This window comes from Alligator mississippiensis, chromosome 3 (assembly GCF_030867095.1).
Source record: "Alligator mississippiensis isolate rAllMis1 chromosome 3, rAllMis1, whole genome shotgun sequence".
Classification (NCBI taxonomy): Eukaryota; Metazoa; Chordata; order Crocodylia; family Alligatoridae; genus Alligator; species Alligator mississippiensis.
The window spans coordinates 140,109,285-140,128,806 of record NC_081826.1 but is presented as its reverse complement, the minus strand read 5'-3'; the positions used below and the strand labels follow the sequence as shown (position 1 = coordinate 140,128,806).

The following is a 19,522-nucleotide window of genomic DNA, read 5'->3' as shown; positions in this document are numbered from 1 at the left end:
ATGAAGTGAAATTTATTTATTGCCTTTATTTTTGTGTGTTCTTCCTTTCACATCAACTTTGTAATTCACACATGTTAAGTATTGTAATTGAGTTCATCTCAACTTTCACTTTTACTTACCAAAGCCTTGGTGGCCTTCAGAACTTGTCCTAATCTTATTGCTCCCTTCTTCTTGTGAGTTTCTCTACTGATGTGCAAATAATAAATTGCTGGTGGTATAATAATAACTTACATAACATCTGGGAGCTGCCATAGATCAGGGGACTGTGGAAGTAGGAGGGATATTTTCGCTTCAATCCTCATTGCTTAAATTAATGAGTAAAGTACTTCACTGCTGTTATGGAAACTTCATTGTAATGCAGTCTAGTTAAGCACTGTGTTTTAAACAGGATCAACATTTAACACAATATCATGGATCAATGGAAAAGAAGCAAATTCATCTATGTATTGCAGGGGGACCTGGAAGTAACCTTTATATTTAAGCTGCCTGACACTTTTTCCATTAAAAAGGATTTTTGCCTCCTTTTCTTTGAGAAACTCTCCCACCCTTTACATTACAGCAGGCCTTTTCTTCTATGAAATTTTGTTCAGCCTTTGCTAACGTGCAGGTTGCAAAAGTCTCACTTCTTTCACTTTTGTTCCTTAGGCAAGTCCATTCAGCCTGCCAAGGGCTTGGACATTCCTAAGGCCAGGCCTGCACTGTCACAGCATATGCTATGCTACTGCCGGAGCAGGCAGAAATAAGACTGACAGCGCTCTTCTGGGGGAGCCCCATCCCCTTCCCTGGAATTGTGTATCTGTTTCTACCTTCCACTCCCCTCTCCTCTGTTTTTCCTTGATGCACAAGTTTATTTCCTTTTTCACGGTGAAACTCATAATGTACAAATAATTCCAGTCCTGCCAAAATCTCTCTATATATACTTCTTCCTTGATATAAAGTTATTAAGAAGGTAGGGGTGAAGCAGCTTTGTTCTCAGATGGACACTTGGCATTTCCCTGATTTCCATTTTTCCTTGTTATGAGTCTTTGGAGCCTTTGTAGTAACAAGTTATGTTAGGCTGCACATGTTGAGGGTTTTTTTTCCTAGAGGCAGCAGCTTGTGAAATCACTAACCATGGCAGTATGGTTGAATGATTTCCAGATGCTGGCTGGGATTGAGAGGCGTTACAGTTGAGTGGCTCTGCTGTCTTTTTGAAAGAGATCCCAGAGAGCAGCGGACAATTACTTTTCTGCCCCAGGATCAGGTTTCTTCATTGTTCCACAAAGATAAATTCTATCACCTTTCCTTCTTAATAAGTTTGAAATGCAACTAGGATAATGTGGGTTGTATTGTTGTCAGTAGGAGGATAAAAGCCACTGATTCATACTAATCAAACTAAGGTGATATTTCATAGGAAAGTAGGACTGGAAGGGACCTCACAAGATCATCTAGTCCAGTTCCCTGCTCAAAGCCGAACCATTCCCGGCTAAACCATCCTGGCCAAGTGTTTGCCTAACCTGCTCTTGAAAATTTCCAAAGAGAGAGATTCCACAATTTCTCCAGGTAGACTGCTCCAATGCTTGATCACGCTCATAGTCAGAAAGTTCCTCCTAGTCTCCAATCTAAATTTGTTTTACTGCAGCTTGAGGCCATTGTTCCTAGCCTTGCGCCCTACAGCCCCAGAGAAAAGCTCATCTCCATCCTCTGTATAAGACTATTATCAATTCCCCCATCAGGCTTCTCCTCTTCAGACTAAATACCCCTAGTTTTATTCAGCTTTTCCTTGTAAGTCTTCCCTTCCAGGCCCCTAATCATGTTTATTGGTCTGTGCTAGACTCTCTCTAATCTGTACACATCTTTTTTGAAGTGTGGGACCCAAAATGAGACACAGTACTCCAGGTGAGGCCTCACCAGTGCTGAGTAGAATGGAAGAATCACTTACCTTGATTTGCAAATGACACTCCTGTTGATACAATCCAGTATGCTGCTGTTGGCTTGTTTTTTTGCAACAAGAGCACACTGTTGGCTCATATTTATCTTATAGTCCACTAAAACTCCAGGTCCTTCTCTGCAGTGTTGCAGCCTAGCTAATCATTCCCCAGTCTGTATTTGGTTTTGTTTTCTCCAAGCCTCACTAAGATTTGTGCTTTGGGTAAAAATGATTTAGATAAAGCTCAGTTGGGATGAGCTAAGGGATGCTGAGAATATTACAAGGATGGTATCTGTCAAATCATTAAGGAGGTTACCTTCTCCTTTGTATAAATATGACAATCATGGTTTTTTTGTTAGTTGCTCCCAAATTCTCAGGTAATGTTGGTGACCAAAAATCTTCCTTTTGCTTTTGACAAGAAGGCAGTGCAGATTTTCTTCTGACTTTAACCTAACCTATCCACAGTGACCTATACGTGCATAAGCTCCATATTATATTTTTAAAATGTATTGAGCCTGAGAGTAACCTTGAATATGACTCAAATGCATGACAGTATGGCTTGCTGTCCAGTTGGTAGTTTTGGCCGAAAGGAGCCTATCGCACAAGCTGCCTGCCCTGTACTTACTTTTGGACAGAATTCAAAGACATGATTTCATAGACCAAATTTTCTATTAGTAAGTGAAAAATATAAAAACAGTGTTTACTCTCGTATCACACACATGCTTTCTCCTAAAATCAACGCCCCAGAATTAGGGAGACCATAAGCAGGGAGACCTGTGTTTACTTCACTGAAATAGAAGCACGGGGAATAGAGCAAGCTTGTACTATGACTCGTGACTGCACTTCTCCATGGCCCTGCAAACAGCAGGGGAAGTTGCCACTGTTAGTCCTCCCACAGCTGCTGATGAAGCTGTAGCTTTTGGCCAGTGAAAGGTTAAATTAATCGTTTAACTGATAAGCCCAGTGTTAACCGTTTAACTTACTGGTTATTGTGTAGCGTGGGGCTGGGCACAGTTTGGCAGGTATGGGGAGAAAGGGAAGCCACAAGGTGCCCCAGCAGTAACAGGAAGCCTGCAGGACAGGTAGAAGGGATGGAGAGAAGAGCAAGGAGGGTGGGGAGGGGTGAGTGGAGACTAATACCCCCCTCTCCTGCAAGCTTAAGAGGAAAATAGCAGGCTGCTCATTCACAGGTGCCCCAGCACAGGGCTTTATGTGGGCTTTGATGTCTGGCTGGGCTTGCTACCACCTACCACCACTGCCCCACGAAGGGCCTGGGGATCACCTTCCAGTAGCAGTCATGTCTAAGCTGCTGTATTATCAGTTAACTGTTTAACCAATATAATTAGAGTGGGTTAAACGGATATTTTTCTTAACAGTATTTACATCCCTAAGAGCCAATAAGTTGGCTGAGTGAGCGGCTGCATGCAGTCCATAGTATCTTGATGAGGCTTGTGGTATGGAAGCAACACTTCATTATTGACAGGAACTTTATATATAAAGAACTATTTACAGTAAAGAAGTAACAGTTTTATTAGTGCCCTTGCAAGGATCTGGGGCCTAGCCTTGTTGCTGTCCTGTCACACCAGAAAGTTCCTGCTGCATCACCAAGACTGTCTCCTCAGATGCCACGCTTGCTGCAGTCTCTTTGTTATTCTGTCTCAGGGTCAACCATGACTCTGGGAAAATCTTTCTACCTTTTGCCTTCCCAAAACAAGTTGCACATCTTGACCCCATGTCAAAAAAAAAGCGGGGCAACACACATGGTGGCAGCACATGCCAGCCAAAACCAGAGCTTAGCTGGCCAAAGCCACACTCACAGCTGCAGCTCCCCAAGGCCCCCAGGATCCCAGGTAAGGCTGCTGGGGTAAGCACAGTTGGTGACTCTGGCTTCCCCTACCCCACCCAAGGTAACCTGCCATGCACCAGAGGGTGCATGTCATGGTTGTTCCTCAGGGACAAATGTCCGTGCTCATGTGAACGTGGCCCTTGAGGGTATTTGGCATGTTAGGAAAATACATTAATCTGGGAATGAGGTCATTTGAGGAGTGGTTTGTCTGTCTGTAAGCATCTCTCTGTCCTCAGTGCCCTCTTTGGCATGCTAGACTTGGACTTCAGTGAGCCTGTGCGCATCTTCTCTAACCCTTACTGAGTGGCCAAAGGAGAGCATGATCTCCCTGGCCCATTTCCTGCTGGACCAGGCCCTGATGGTGGCTCTGAAAAACCTCAGAAACCAGCTTGCAGGGGCCAGCTCTGACAATGCATTCCGACTCTTCTGCTTCTTGATTTGGGTGCAAGTCATTTAAATTTGGAATACTTCACATTACAACAAAACATTGGACCAGTTTGTGATGCTTTGGGCCGTCAAGGGGGCATTCTGCAACATGGAAGACGGACAGCTAGTTCTAAATATGTAACCCTGTGAAGGGTATTGCAGGAGACAGGGTTCAGTCTGTGGTGGTAAAGTGGTTTTGTTACTGACAAGTGTTTCATGCTCAAGTGTTTACTTTTTCAAAGAAGGCCCCAAGTTTCTGATGAAATAGGGTGATTTGTGGATACTGCATAATGTCCTAGGTCTCTGGTCATAGTTATAATGTTTTAAAGTGTATTTTGACTTACAGCCAACTAAACTATTTAAATTGTATTTAATAGGTTCCATGCATGTGTTCTTCAGCTTCCATTTAATCAGCAAGTTAGAAACAACCCCTGCTTTTTTCTAAGGATTATATCAGATACTGCATCATGCTGCTATTCTGCATTGAAAGTAAAAAATTCAGGTATGACAGGTTAAGTGGTGATGAAATAACACAACGTTCCTCTTTAAAAGGAAAGCTTTATCTGCAGTGCCAGCCAGCCAGATCCAAAGCTTCCAGTTGTTCTTGAGCTTTTATCTACTATAAAAAATCTCATGGTGAGGAGCATGTTCAGTGTGCGGGAGGGTGGAGAGGGGACATGTTTTAAACTTTTTCTTTTCAGCAATTAAATATTTTTGTTTATAATCTCTCTAAGTCATGTTTCCCACCAACTCCCAACATAATTTTATTCATGATTGACTGATAATGATCTTGTGGTTACATGTTTGTAAATAGGTTTAGATCCTTACTTTGCCCTGTGCTTCACTGACTTCAGACCATTTATGTAATGTGCCTGTCTATCATTCTGTCTTCTGTGAAATGGAAATGCAGGTCCCTTGCTTTCCTGGGTTTTATGAGACTTAATCCACTTGTATTTGATATGCTTGTGCATTAAGGTGATGGGGTAGGGGCAGAGGGCAGGCTTTCAGATGTTAATCAACCGTAGGTAAAATTTTACATATGTTTTATCTTCAGGAAGTGATTTAGAAGCCAAAGGTGCTTCCAACCCATTTCCTTCTGAAGCAGCAGAATGGCTCTGCTACCATGCCTTTATTCGCAAGCTGTCAAAGCACAAAGTTATTTACAAGTGCCTTCTGAGACCCCTACAAATGTGTAAGTTCATAGTAATATCACAAGTAAAACTTTTGAAGTATAGTTATATCTGATAAAACACAATGTAAATACATCTAGAAACCATTTTCTGATCATGAATTGCTCTTGTCTACAGATAATTTGTTGCTGTACATATGAGTTAATTATTCAAGTCACTTTTACATATGCAAACTACAGTGGCATATGCAGCATTGCTGTATTTAAAAGAGCTGCCGTTGCCATTAGCTGACACTTATGACTAATGTCTGCAGATTAGTCTTGTAACATCTGTGAGCTTGAATATTAGTCTAGAAATTCTCAACCTATTAAATGAGATGAGATCTGAATGCTCCTTCATATTACTGCCCCCACACTGTGCATAACAAGCACCTCCTATATCTTCTACCCACAGTGTAGATATTTGGCAAAATACTGACAGCAAGAACCACTAATTTTAACAGAAAAAATTATCAATGAGGCATTTACCCAACTGGATTGATGATAGCAACGTTCTTTAGGGTTTTTTTAGATTAATTATTTTTACTCTCTCTCCCCTACACCCTTTTCTGTAAAATGATGGAATTTAAACCAACAAAAAATTAAGTAACATTAAGATTTTTCTGTGAATCCCCCAAATTAACCATTCAGATAAAAGCAGAAATTCTTCCTCAAACTCTGCAATTAACCTATCTAAAATTATGTGCAGTTTCTTTTAAAGCTATTTAAAAAGATGTACCAAGGGTCAGCACAGACTAGGAGGACCAAAGCAAACTAATTTATGTGATGAGTTAAAAAAAAATAGCTTGCTGACTGATTACTCCCATTCCCTATACTGTAATATGAAGTATTTGAATAATATTTTTATGACAGGATTAGAATAACTTTCTTGTTAGATAACGTAATATACACATAGACTTTTGCTATATAACAGAAACAAATGTCCGTTTGTCATTGTTTCTCTTTTGGACTTGGGTACAATTGTTTCTCTTGGTTTCTGGGAAACTGCTTTCATTGTTTTCTTTTGTTTTCGTTTGTTCCTAATTTTTACTATATTGAGAGAACTTATGGTATTTCCCAAACTTTTCCTAACTAGCCCTGTCATTTTCAGCTAGACAAGCCAAAACATGATATAAAAGCTACAAATCCAGAAGAGAGGTGGGAACTTGAATTGTGTAATTTTTTTTAAGTAGACTTCACAAATTTTGTCACTGAACATTCTAATCCTTCATAATGTTGCAGTTACCTTGTCTTTAAAATTTATGGACAGGAATAAGTTTTGTTTTTCTGCCGCCAAACAGGAAACTGGATGTTTATTGTAAGAATAGTATGATATGGCAGGGACCAATGAACATTTTCATTTTATTGATGGGTACTGATGGGTGCTTGAAGATGTTCTGAGTTACTCCTTGAGTGATTGTCCACACAGATCCCTCTTATGGTGAATATGCACACATGGGAGTGGTTCTTCTGAATGGCAGTGTCCATTGGCATTCCCTTTTTCAGGGAAGCCTAGATATAAGAGTTTCTTTCAGTTCAGGAAGCTTCTTTTGGTTCAGACACATCTGTACATGAGTCTCACCTTGTATATAAAAAGGCCTATGCCTAGGTGCAGAACCGCAGTAGCCAAACTTCAAGCACTGCTCATCCTGTGGTGCAGCCATCCATGTTAATGGTGACCATGCCTACAGTATATTGTGTTTGGGTAAAAGCTGTGTGCTGGCACCCTGATCCATCTGTAAGGTACTTTTCAAAGGACCCTGAGGGCAAGAGCACCAAAGCTGAAGTCTTTCTCCTCAGATAGTGCAAGTCGCCTCCAGTTCAGATGGGGCTTCTGAGAAACTCCCAGTCCAAGACACAGGCAGTTTCCAAGCCTGCCACTAAGTTCCTGTACTGCTTGGCACATGCCCCCTTTATCAGTTGCACTGGTGCCATTGAAGTCTTCAGTGGACACTGTTACCATACTAAGGCTTTCGGCACACATTACCCACTTACTGTTTTACTGCATGCCAGCAACAGACCCTTTAGTCCACTTGCAGGATTAAGTGTAGCTACAATAGCCATGAAACTTCCCTGAGTATTGTTACTAAATTAGAGCATACCAGAGGTGTTGCTTTTACTGTTAGAAGAAGTTTTTCCTATCTGCGAGCTCCATGGCAGAGCCTTCTGTCCTGAACACATGCCATCATGCAATTGAGTGGCCAAATGGAAGTTAGTCAGGGAACACAGTGAGTACTCCCTTCAGGGGAGTAGATTGTTGGATTCATGTGGAGCTGGTGCTTCCTGATACCTGATAATGTGTCTTCTGTGTGTTCTGTATTAGCCATAGCCATGCTGGTCTCCCTGAAGGTGTAAGCACCTATTCTAGGCAACCTCATTTGACCAGAGGCTCCAGAACTACATTATCCACAATAAGAAAACAAGCCCAGCCATCCTAATCTCATCCAGTTAATAGAGTGAGAGGAGAAGCACTATAAGAAGAAAATACCCATGAGGGAGGACTTCAGCTACAGTCCATTTCATCTGCATCTCTAGACTGATCAGTCTACCCTGCCCATCTCCTTCCATCCCCATCCTCCAGTACTTCCCTGGCGAGGTTTGTTGAAGGGCTATCAAAACTCACTCAGCTGCATGGCATAGACATTAAGACTCCCTCTAAAAAGCATTCTGGAGAATCAGTGAGTGCTGGATTTCAAGCAGTCCTCCTCATCCCAGTGATTGGTTATGACTATTCTGATGATTGATTTATTACTATAGCACCAAAAACTCTACTTGAGCCTCCAGAAATCACATGGCTACTTTTAGTTTCAACTCTTTCACCAGCATGCTTTCCCCTTTTACTTCTGTAGCTGAATAGGAAGTGTCTGCACTGTGGTAATTCAACTTGTAGGTTCAAACCCCAGTGAACAAGAGGAAGAACCATGAATACTTGTAAAGTTAATGTATTTGTTGAAATGACTTATATTGCACCACACCGTCTTGATAAGTTACTTTGAATACTGTGTTAGTATTAGAGGTGGCACTCCATACCGTATCAGCACTGATGCAAGAAAAAATTGACATTATCAGCGATTGGCTTTTTTTTCACTGATGTGGCCAGTAATGTCACTAATAAATGCCGCATGCGTGTGTGCAGCCTGGCAGCTTGGAGAGCAGTGTCTGGCTGGTAAGTCTATGGGAAGGAAAAGGGCATGGGGTGGGCAGATAAAGGCCCCTGCAGCAAGGGAGGGAGTGGGGCAGAGGCAGGTGCTGCATAGCCTGGGCAGGGCACAGGGCAGAGCTGCGGGTCTTTGTGGGGGGAGGCTCCTGCCACTGTGCACACCCTGGGGGAGGAACAGGGGGCATGTGCCCCCTGGATCTGTGTGGGGTGAATGTGGGTGCCACTGCATGTTCGGGGCCAGAAGCTGTGCTGGGCTCTTCCTGGCTGGGGGGCTGGGCCTGGGTTGTGCTCAGGCTGGGCAGGTCAGGGTGGGTGGCGGTGGCACTGGGAGGAGGGTTTGAGCAAATTTTGGGGTGCCTGTAGCTATCTCCACGCCGCCCCCCCCCCCCCCCCCCCCCGTAATCCCCCGCTCCCAGTGCTGCCGCCTCCTGCACTGCCTGGCCAGAGAGCAGCCCTGGCCCATCCCCAGCCAGGAAGAGGCCAGTGCTTCCCTGGCCCAGACCACACGTTGGCAGCCTTCCCTCATCCTGTGTACAGATTCAGGGGGCACATGCCCCCCATGCTTCTGTGGGGTGTATACAGTAGCAGGAGCCACCCCCCGCGCTCCCCAGATGAGCTGTGGCTCTGTCCCATGCCTTGTCCTGGCTGTGCAGCCCCTGCTGCAGCCCCACTCCCTCTCTCACCATGGGGGCCTTGAGCTGCCCCCTCCATGCCCCTTCCCTCCAACAAACTTACCAGCTGGACACTGCTCTCCAAGCTGCCAGGGTGCATATCAGCAGTTGGATCCATGTTGGCCGATATGGCTGGTTAAAAATTGGCCGTTGGTATCAGCCTAAAAAATCTTTATTGGTGCACCCCTACTTAGTATTTGTTGTATGTGCCTATGTTTTGGTTAATGGGAGCTTTAAGAATAGGGTGTGGCTGACAAGATTGAGTATTTGTCACTAAAAGCAAAAATTTTGCTTGTGAGTCAAAGGAGTGGAACAGCCTACTTGTGCAATACACGCATCTTTTTTCAGAAAGTAAATCTCATTCTTAAAGGTGTAGCATTATTAAGGGGGCTGCATGCTGTAGATCATTTGCTAATGGGTCTTTTAATTTCCAGGTTACTAGTATGAACCCTGTCTGTTTTTGCAGGGGTTAAAATTGTTCCCATCTCTACTTGTATAAGGTAGAGATGACATTTTCTTTATAATGAAAAGACTAGATCAAATTTTCTTTATAATGAAAAGACTAGATCAACTGTAAGTGTTGTATTGTTGTAGCTATACAGTGAAGTCTGGTTAGTTAGTCATTGGGATAACCTGTTGCTGTGGTCTTTATTAGTCAGTACACTGAATTCCTGCCAGAGTCATATTGATATGTACACAAAACTCTTTGGTGAATTTAGTCATCTGTTAAAGTGTAATTAGTCATTTCCAAATGGAGACTTTTATTAAATCAGTATAGAATTGCTCCTACTAAATAGTCTGCTTAAAAGGTACTCTTCTATGTCTTCCACATGGCACCTGTCAAGCCAGCTGATACTCACAAAGCATAGGATACTCTTCACCTTTTGCCTTTTGCTTGGCTCAACAAGATGATCAACTATTCCATTTCACAGAATGATTTTTTTTGTTTTGCTGATAAGTGCATGTAAGTGTGCAAAACAAAAACCTTTAATTACTTTGCTATCTGATACTTTGGTATTTGGGGGTTGGTAGTACTCTGCCACTTGTGTGTAATTGTTGGAAATATTTGTTTTTCTGTTCTCTAAGGGCATTTTTAAATGATTAAAAAAAAAACCCTGTAAAAAAAAAAAAGAAAAAGAAAATGTTTAATTTAAAAAGCAGTCCTCTTCTGAAAAATGACTCTTAAAAATAGCCTCCCTACATTTTATGTTCATTGTCCCTCAATGAGAGTTGCATCAGATTTGTCCAATTCACAAGAAAAACATTTTTTTTTAATGGATACTGACGTCTGTCAAGCTGTGTTGTTTTTTTTTCCTCATCATCACCACAATTATCTGACTCCAATGTGAGGTATTTATAGATGTAGTTAAGGTACAATTAAAGCATATATGCTTCTAGATAAATTCTGTGTGATGGGATCTTAGGTAACAGTTCTGTTGATAATGAGATTAGGAAAAAAATCCATATTCCTCTCAGACTGCTGTGGGGCTCTACCATGCTAAGATAGCTAAAGGAAGAAGGCTAACTTTTTTACTTCTAAAAGAGTAGCTCTGAAATGGAAATACCCGTGGGAAACATCTCCCACCAGGACAGAATGTATTTACAGTCAGGTCAGGCAACTGTGTATAACTGCATTTCTTTCGACTTAAAAGAAGAGAGAATCAAAAATAAGACTTTCTTCAGGGACCATGCCTAAAGAGCAAAATTATTCTTGAAACACTAGGAACTTCAAAGTTAGATGACCTGTCCCATCAGAATAGTCATTCTTCAGCTTAACTAAATTGTTTTTGCATGCTAACTCCTGTAAGGGTTGTAGAGGTTTTTCTACCTGTTCTGCTGTTTCCTGTTCATGTACACAAACTTGATGATGATGGGTTGAAGGCACTAATGCCTGCCAAAGTAATTTTTTAGTATAAGTGTTCCTTTTCTGATGAAAATAAAAACAAAAACCTTTTACAAATGTGCATTACCTACATCACGTTATCTGTGTTTACATTTTTTTATCTTCAGAGTCTATTACCCACAGTTATTCTAACAAGTTACCAGTCATTTTTTCTCTGCCATTGAGTTCTCCTCTATTTCTTGAACACTTTCCATCAAATTTGATTTTTCTCCTCAGTGGCTTTTGCAACTAACTTTCAAAAAATAATCCCTCCTGCATACCGTTTTGATAGCCTTTCACACACCTGACCAAAATGCAAGATGTGCACAGTTCATTTTTGCTTCATCCAAACAGTGTTGTCCCCAGCAACACTGCACCCTCTAGCCACCAGTTTTGTTTCCTCAAATATACCACAGGCATCACTGTACCCCGTTTCTCCTGGTATAACCAATGTAGTCTCCATACGAACACCTCATGGAGCAAAACAGAATTTTAATCCAGGTATGTAGTCTGACTGGAAAGGTGCAGGTGAAGGAATTGTAATGCCATATATGTATATCCCCAGTGGAAAGGGGAGAAGCATCTGTACTGCATTGTCCAGGCACATATTTCTGTTTACTTGTAGTCTAACCGCCTGCATAATATAAGCCAGAGAATTTTGTGCTGTAATTCTTATGTGAAGCTCATAACTTCTGTTTTAAATAGGGGATATTTTATTTTTTAAATACCCACAATCTTGATTTAGGGAGCTTACACAAATTTCTTTTTTCATGCAATAAGGCCCCTGCAAGCACTCTACAGCCATGACATAACACATGTTCATGGCTGCAGAGCGCTATTAAAATGGCCAATCATGCTAAAAATTATCCCTCGTTAAAACAGCTATTAGCTGAAGGTACTCTAGAGCAGAGCACCTTAGGTTCCCTGTAAGGTTTAAGTGCAGGTGATTCCACCCACATCCCATGCTTCTTTGCGGGGCTGGGCTGGTGCTTGCGCCTCCCTGGCCGGCTGCCTAAATGTCTGTAGGCACCCTTATGCTTCAAATTAGAGAATCCATTGTATCTCTGATGTATTCTTTCTAATGCCTAATTATCACCACTCCAAAAATGTGTCTTATAGTAAGTATTTATCTAGTTTAAGTTTCTAGCCATATAACTTTGTTAGGCCAATTTGAGAGGCTTATGCTGACAAATCTTCTACCCTTTTAGTAACTTATGGACCATAGTCACTTCTTAAGTTACACTAAATAAATAACTCTAATTTGCTATAAATCAAGTTTTCTAGACTGCAAATCATTCTAGCTTTTTTTCTGAACCTTTTCAAATATTTCATTTCCTTTTTCAGACTCCAGGCCTGGGCAGTGATTTTTAGTAGTTGTCTCACTAACCTAAATATAGTAAATATATCATCTGTCTGCTTATATTTTATATGTTCTGATCCCATTCCTAAACATCTCATTTACTCTTGTGGCTTTTTGCACGAGTTGGAATTAAATCAGATTTTAATCCAATAAATCATTGCTGCTTCTGTGTGGACATTTTTATTTCAGCCTTGGTATCTTATTTTAGCTTAAACTAAACTGAAAGAAACCTAGTTTTAAATGAAATAAAATCATTCTCATGGTACATGCTAGATTAGCTGTGTTTGTTAAAAACCGTGCCTTCAGTTAAACTTATGCAAAATTTTCTTGGATGCAAATTATTATCCACTGAGTCTTACTGGGTGGTCTAACTCAATTGATCAAACTTCAAAGTCTTGTCTTTTCTTTTTTCTTTTTTGAGGCATTGCTTTCCAGATTCTGTCTCCCTTCTTGACTGCGCAAACTACAGTCTTTTTTCCTGGTTTCATAGTGTTTACGTGTATTTAAACATATGTTCAGATGATCACTTGGTCAAATAGCTTCCAAATGGCTGTGTAAAAACTGACCTGTCATTATTATTTACCATTGCTCCAATGCATATGTCATGCACACTGCTTTCTGTGATTTTTGTAATTTTTTTCTAGATAATTGACAAGAAGATTGAATAGCAGTGAGTCAGCTAGAACATTTTTACTGAATTAGAAATACCCCACTTACTGAGGCAGTCAGATGTTCATCCACTCTTGTTAAGACGTATTAGTTTTAATAAAATGCATTTTAAGATTTAATCCATTTAAATGTATATAGTTGAACTTTGTGCAGCATTGATGTTTTAAGCAGGTTGTCGTGCAGTGCTGTATCATATGCCTTACAGATGTGTGGGGGTAGCAATGTAACACAGAAATAGCTAAGTCAACTTTAAACAGTCTAATTTGGGTACTGCAGTACAGAGTTCTGTATCAGTCAATTTACCTTCCTTCTATGTAAGATTAGCCCATATGGTGCTCCGTGCTGTGATTGCTTGACCTGCTAATTCTGGTAGGTGTTGCACCATAAAGGCTAGCTCCTATTTAACCCAGTAGCATGTGACCTTATTCCACCTAGTTCAAATCTTTGAAAAATAGTTAATGCAAAAAGTAGGTGGGTCCTCATCCTGCTTACTGCTTTCTGTAACTTAGTCCAAAGGATAAGAAGATGGTGATTTGCCAAAATAGGTGTTTTTTCAGGGACTTGAGCAGTTTGTGGATCAAACTTTGGTACCGAACAAGTGGAATAGGATCTGGCCCCAGGCACATTACATTGGCACAGTTTAGTGTTTCTCATCCAAAGTTAATCTCCTTGGAAAACAATATCAGGTTTCACAAAACCTACTTCCCAGTAAAACTTTGTTGATGTATCATGCTTTTAATTCTTTGTGTATTGCATCCCATAGCAGACTTACCATAATTTCCCTTGAATTAAATTCAACCTAACTGGCAAGTACTAAGCCAGATTTAAACACTGGCACAATATTAGCTTTTTTCACTCATCTTCAGCCTCCCAGTATTCCAAGACTTGTTAACTATCAACCTCAGTGGCTTTTGGATATGAGTTATCCAGTTATCTTGCACAGTTAAAAAATATTTAACTTCACCAGTTACTGTTTAACATCCTGCCTGTAATTAGCACTGGGAGAAAACTGTGTGATATGAATACATCATCCATCTTCTTTCCAAATACAGAACAAATATTTATTGAACACTTCTGCTTTTCTGCATCATTGACGGTTTTACCAGCTCTTTATCTAGTAACAGACCTGGACAATTGCTAGGATTTCTCTTATTCCTCCTATATTTTAAATATCATATTTACCCAAATCCAAGATAACTTTATATTTAAGATGATCCTACCCCCCAGTAACTAGATTCTATACATGGACAATTATAAATAGTGGAAGGTTGTCTTAAATTCAGCCCCCCACTGCTGTGACAGGGAAAGCAGCAGGGGCATGAAGGTCCAGACCCCTGCCTGTTGCTCCCCTGACCCTTTTTTCCCCATGTCTGTACCTATCCCCTCTGCATCCATACCCTCGTGCCACTTGCCTCTCCATGCTTGTGCCTGCCCCCTATGCCCTACTCTCCACTACAGCCTTCCCCTCATCCCTTGCCCCCATGCCTATTCCCCCTGTTCCTTCATGCCCCTCCATGCTGACCTTCCACCCTCTTACCTTCTGCTGCAGCTCTACTCCTCTGGGGCAGTCAGGGGCAGCCACATCCCCCACCCAACAGCCCAGCCTGGCCAATGAGAAGCAGGGGCAGCTTCCAGCCAGGCCAGGTCAGGGCTGGAGGGATCAGAGCTGGAGCAGAAAGTAAAGAGGGAGGGGGCACCTGGATGGGGAGGGATCAGTGGATGGGGCGGGGGCTGGTAGGGCACAGGGCTTAAGAGGTAGGAGGGCAGGCAATAGGTTTCCCTCCACCCTGCAGTTCCCTCATGCTCTGCCCATTTCTGTGCTCCCTTTCCTACCAGCCAAGCCATTCTGGGCTCAGCTCTGGCTTCAGCCCTGAGCCTGGGGCCAAAGCCAGAGCCAGCTAAGCAACTGCCTGCCCCATGGGCCCTACTTGAATCCAAGATGAGCCCCAGCCCATGCTGACTGGAAGAAACCTCATCTTGGATTCAAGTAAATACAGTAGTCTTTATGCTTTTTAACCCTTTCGACTTTTTCATGGTTCATCTGCTTTTCAAAACTGCTGACTGTATTACAGAACTTTTCTGTAGACATTAGACTTCAGAAAAGCAGACTTCGACTCACTCAGGGAACTCATGGGCAGGATCCCCTGGGAAGCCAGTCTGAAGGGGAGAGGAGTCCAGGAGAACTGGTTGTACTTTAAAGAAACCTTACTGAGGGTGCAGGAACAAATCATCCTGATGTGCTGGAAGACTAGCAGATATGGCAGAAGACCAGCATGGCTTAGCAGGGAAGTCTTTAGTAAACTAAATCACAAAAAGGAAGCATATAAGAAGTGGAAACTTGGACAAATAACGTGGGAAGAATATAAGAGCATTGCTCAGGCATGCAGGGATGAAGTCAGGAAGGCCAAAGCACTACTGGAGTTGCAGCGAGCAAGGGATGTGAAGGGCAACAAGAAGGGTTTCTACAAGTATGTCGGTAGCGAGAGGAAGCTCAGGGAAAGTGTGGGTCCCTTACTGAATGGAGCCTTGTGACAGATGGTGCAGAAAAGGCTGAGGTGCTCAATGCCTTTTTTATTTCAGTCTTCACAGGCAAGATCAGCTCCCAGACTATTGCACTGGGCAGCACAGTTTGGGGAGGAGGTGAGCAGCCCTCAGCACTGAAAGAACAGGTTAAGGACTGTTTAGAAAAGCTGGACATGTACAAGTCCCTGGGGCCAGATGGGATGCACCCGAGGGTGCTGAGGGAGTTGGCTGATGTGATAGCAGAGCCATTGGCCATCTTCTTTGAAAACTCATGATGATCGGAGAAGTCCCAGATGATTGGAAAAGGAGAAACATAGTGCCCATATTTAAGAAAGGGAAGAAGGAGGATCTATAGAACAACAGACCAGTCAGCTTCACTTTGGAAAAATCATGGAGCAGACCCTGAAGGAATCCATTTCTAAGCACTTGGAGGAGAAAAAGGAGATTAGGAACTGTCAGCATGGATTCACCAGGGGCAAGGCATGCCTGACCAACCTGATTGCCTTCTACGATGAGATGACTGACTCTGTGAATGTGATGTACCTTGGTTTTAACAAGGCTTTTGTTATGGTCTCCCACAAGAATCTTACAGGCAAGCTAAGGAAGTATGGGTTGGATGAATGGACTGTAAGGTGGATAGAAAACTGGCTGAAGCACCGGGCTCAGAGGGTTGTAAACAGTAGCTCGATGTCTAGTTGGCATCTGGTATCAAGTAGAATTCTCCGGGGGTCAGTCGTGGGGCTGGGTTTGTTCAATATCTTCATCAGTGACCTGGAAGATGGCATAGAGTGCACACTCAGGAATTTTGCAGATGACACCAAGTTGGGAGGAGTAGTAGATAGGCTGGAGGGTAGGGTTAGGATTCTGAGAGACCTCGACAAATTGGAGGATTGGGCCAAAAGAAATCTCATGAGGTTCAACAAGGACAAGTGCAAAGTCCTGCACTTAGAATGGAACAATCCCATGCACCAGTAAAGGCTGGAGGCTGACTGGCTGGGCAGCCACTCTACAGAAAAGGACCTCGGGGTTACATTAGGCAATAAGCTGAATATGATCCAGCAGTGTGTCCTTGTCGCCAAGAAGGCTAACAGCATACTGGGATGAATTTGTTAGGTGTGTTGCCAGTAGATCAAGGAAAGTGATTATTCCTCTCTATTCAATACTGATGAGGCCACATCTGGAGTACTGTGTTCAGTTTTGGCCCCCCACTACAGAGAGGATATGGATGAGTTGAAGAAAGTCCAGTGGAGGGCAACAAAAATGGTGAGGTGGCTGTCGCTGCTTAAATAAAGGAGATGCTTTTCAGGCCTAATTCAGTGACTCAAGCCATTCACGCTTGCTCTAGGAGTGTCATTTATTAGCATAACAAAATCCAGTCTAGGACATTTTGTCTTCCAGAAATCAGGTTCAGGAACAAAATGTAAAAAGTAAGAGCAAATGGATCATCAAAAGAAGAGATACCTAAGCACTTTTTAAAGTGGTCATATCCCCAGTGTTTTCTCTGACATACCTTCTTACTGAGTGCTTATTTAGACTTGTACTGATTTCAGAATCCTGAAATTCTGGGATGCTGGATAGGTAGGTTTCACAAGAGAGTAGAAGGAAAAGTTTTGGTTTCCTAACTTTCATTAGTTCAGTAATATTTTTAATTTAGGTATTTTTGCATTCCTTTAATTGTCGATGATCATCTGTCTGTTATAGGAAAAAGAATAAGAATGGCATGTCTTGCTATACTTTTACAAACTTAATAGAGGTTGCTGGTAATTTTTCAGTTCCATTGCAGTATTGTTTGTATCCTGAAAATCAGCTATAATTTTTATTCCATGAAATCAGCGTCTTGGCAAAATTTTGTCATGGTTAATATCTTTCAGCAGTGATTTATTGTTTTTGTAGGTGAATTGAAGCTATTCAGGAAGATCCCAAAGACTACTATGCAGCTCCTGAAGGCAGTGACCAAGCCATCCCTCTGCAAAGACTTCAAGGACATTTTGGATTAGTTGGCCTAATATGTTTTTTCCATAATTCTTATAGGATTAAAATAAGTTGTGTGCTAGAAATAACTGTTCTTGTTTTGCTCCTTAACAAAAGGACTGTTCTTGTTTGCTCCTTGATGTGTCTACAACAACCTTTTTTGACATTTTCCTTAATTGCTTCTTAGCTTGCAGTACTTTAACAAAACAGACTAAAGACCACATTACATTTCCGTGACATCTGTTTTATGTGCTCCTACCCACTTTCACTTGCTGTACTCAGTTGTAGACCTGTCATCTGTAGTTCTCATTTGCTGCAGTTTATCTTTCTGCATAACTGTTCTTTCTCTCTTCATTGTAGATTGCAATAGTAATAATAATTAAATTGTTAGACAATTGCAAAAATAATGGATGTTTGTCTCGGTATCTAATTTCACAATAATTTGCTACATGCATTAAGTCTGTCCTGTAATGAGTATAAGACTACCTGTGCCTTTAAGTAGCTGTAGAATGACTAACTGATAGGGTGGTTAGTACATAAGTAGTATCAGAGTTGAAACAAATCTGGCCAAAATTTTTTAAACTGAGTCCACATGCATGTTTTGGTATATAAGCCTGATGGTGGTCAGAACCTACTGAAGTTGCTGAAGTATTCCATAGACTTAAACAGTAATTCTTTGAACAGTCATCCACATGCTGCTTAGTTCCTGTGATATTTTTTACTTAGGATAGTGGTTCTCAGACTTTTTAAGACTCAGGGGTACCCCTCATTAGGCTCAAGGCACCCCTCAGAAAATGACTGCTCTTATTTTTCACTCTTTTTGAAAAGTAATAGAGCAGTTCTTCTGTTGTAGGAAACTCAGGAAGACCACACAAGGTCAGAATGTTTTTAACACTGGATTCCTATATGAAGTCTCTGAGTTTATTGTGAATCATGGTTGCACACCTACCCATGCTAACATTGCATGGCATCCTACAGCACCCTTGGAAAGGATCTCAAGACACCCTGGGATGCTACAGCATCCTAGTTGAGAATCACTGCATTAGCAGTACCCATTCTGTGCTGCAATAATTTCCCTTCACTCCTACTACAGGATAAAGAGCAGAGCAAATGCCTTCAATCCGGTTTTTCTCAATTTCCTCACTGAGTCAAGCATTATCTTTATCAGCTAGCTCTTGTGGTCCTCATTTGCCTAACCTCATCTTACCTTGGCTTTCCAGTCTATTCCTCCTCACTACCTCCTGCTTTTCTTTTTTTTCCCACAGCTCGGAGGAGGGGTTGTTCCCTTCAAAGTCCTTTTTGGGGGATCCCATATCTTTTCTTCCCCCATTTTCTTTTGTGGCTATGCATTGCAGCACTGCCATTTTGTAGCCCAGAACCTCTAGGCAGAACAGTTTCACTCAACCACCTTTGGACTTTGTTCAAGTCATCCGGCTGTTATCACAATACCTTCACCCAAGTCACTGGATTTCCGAAGGTGTCATCCTTTGTAAAAGTCTGTTTCACATCTTCATCCCTCACATGAGGTGTCCTTATTGCTTCTGTGTCCTACACACCTGGTATGTGTGACATTTGTCAGTTCTTCAAGCCCAGAATAAGGAAGTGCAAGATCAAACATAGCATGTTCCTGTTTGACAGGCCCCTCAGATCATCATCTAATCTTGGCACAAAATTTAAGCCAGCATCACCACTCTCCCAGCTCAGCTTCTTGTTGATGCATCAGCATTTTGTCAACTGGGACTTGGCCCACTGCTCCAAATTAACATCAAGGGGTTACTCAATGACCAGGTCTAAATGGAAACTTTCTCATCTCTGATTTCCTTGCACAGGGCACTCTCTTATCACCAGATTTATCTGTGCTGAATTTAGAATGTACTACGCCCTATAATAATGATGGTCTTGATGATTCAGTCTGTGAGACCTTTCGGTCACAGAAG

General features: G+C 41.9%; 1 protein-coding gene across 3 annotated transcripts in view; it reads left to right on the top strand.

The window, feature by feature from the left end:
- TERT (telomerase reverse transcriptase) overlaps window positions 1–17,992 on the top strand; it is a 58,175-nt gene extending 40,183 nt beyond the window's left edge. For 2 of the 3 annotated variants that reach the window (XM_019491090.2, XM_019491089.2), the window contains 3 exons: window positions 4,559–4,683; window positions 5,236–5,373; window positions 17,508–17,992. In XM_019491090.2, coding sequence (XP_019346635.1) covers window positions 4,559–4,683; window positions 5,236–5,373; window positions 17,508–17,611 — 367 coding nt within the window. In that variant the 3' untranslated portion in view covers window positions 17,612–17,992. The remainder of the gene's footprint in view (window positions 1–4,558; window positions 4,684–5,235; window positions 5,374–17,507) is intronic. The other variant, XM_014595193.3, reaches the window with a different exon arrangement.
- The last annotated feature ends 1,530 nt before the right edge of the window (window positions 17,993–19,522 follow it).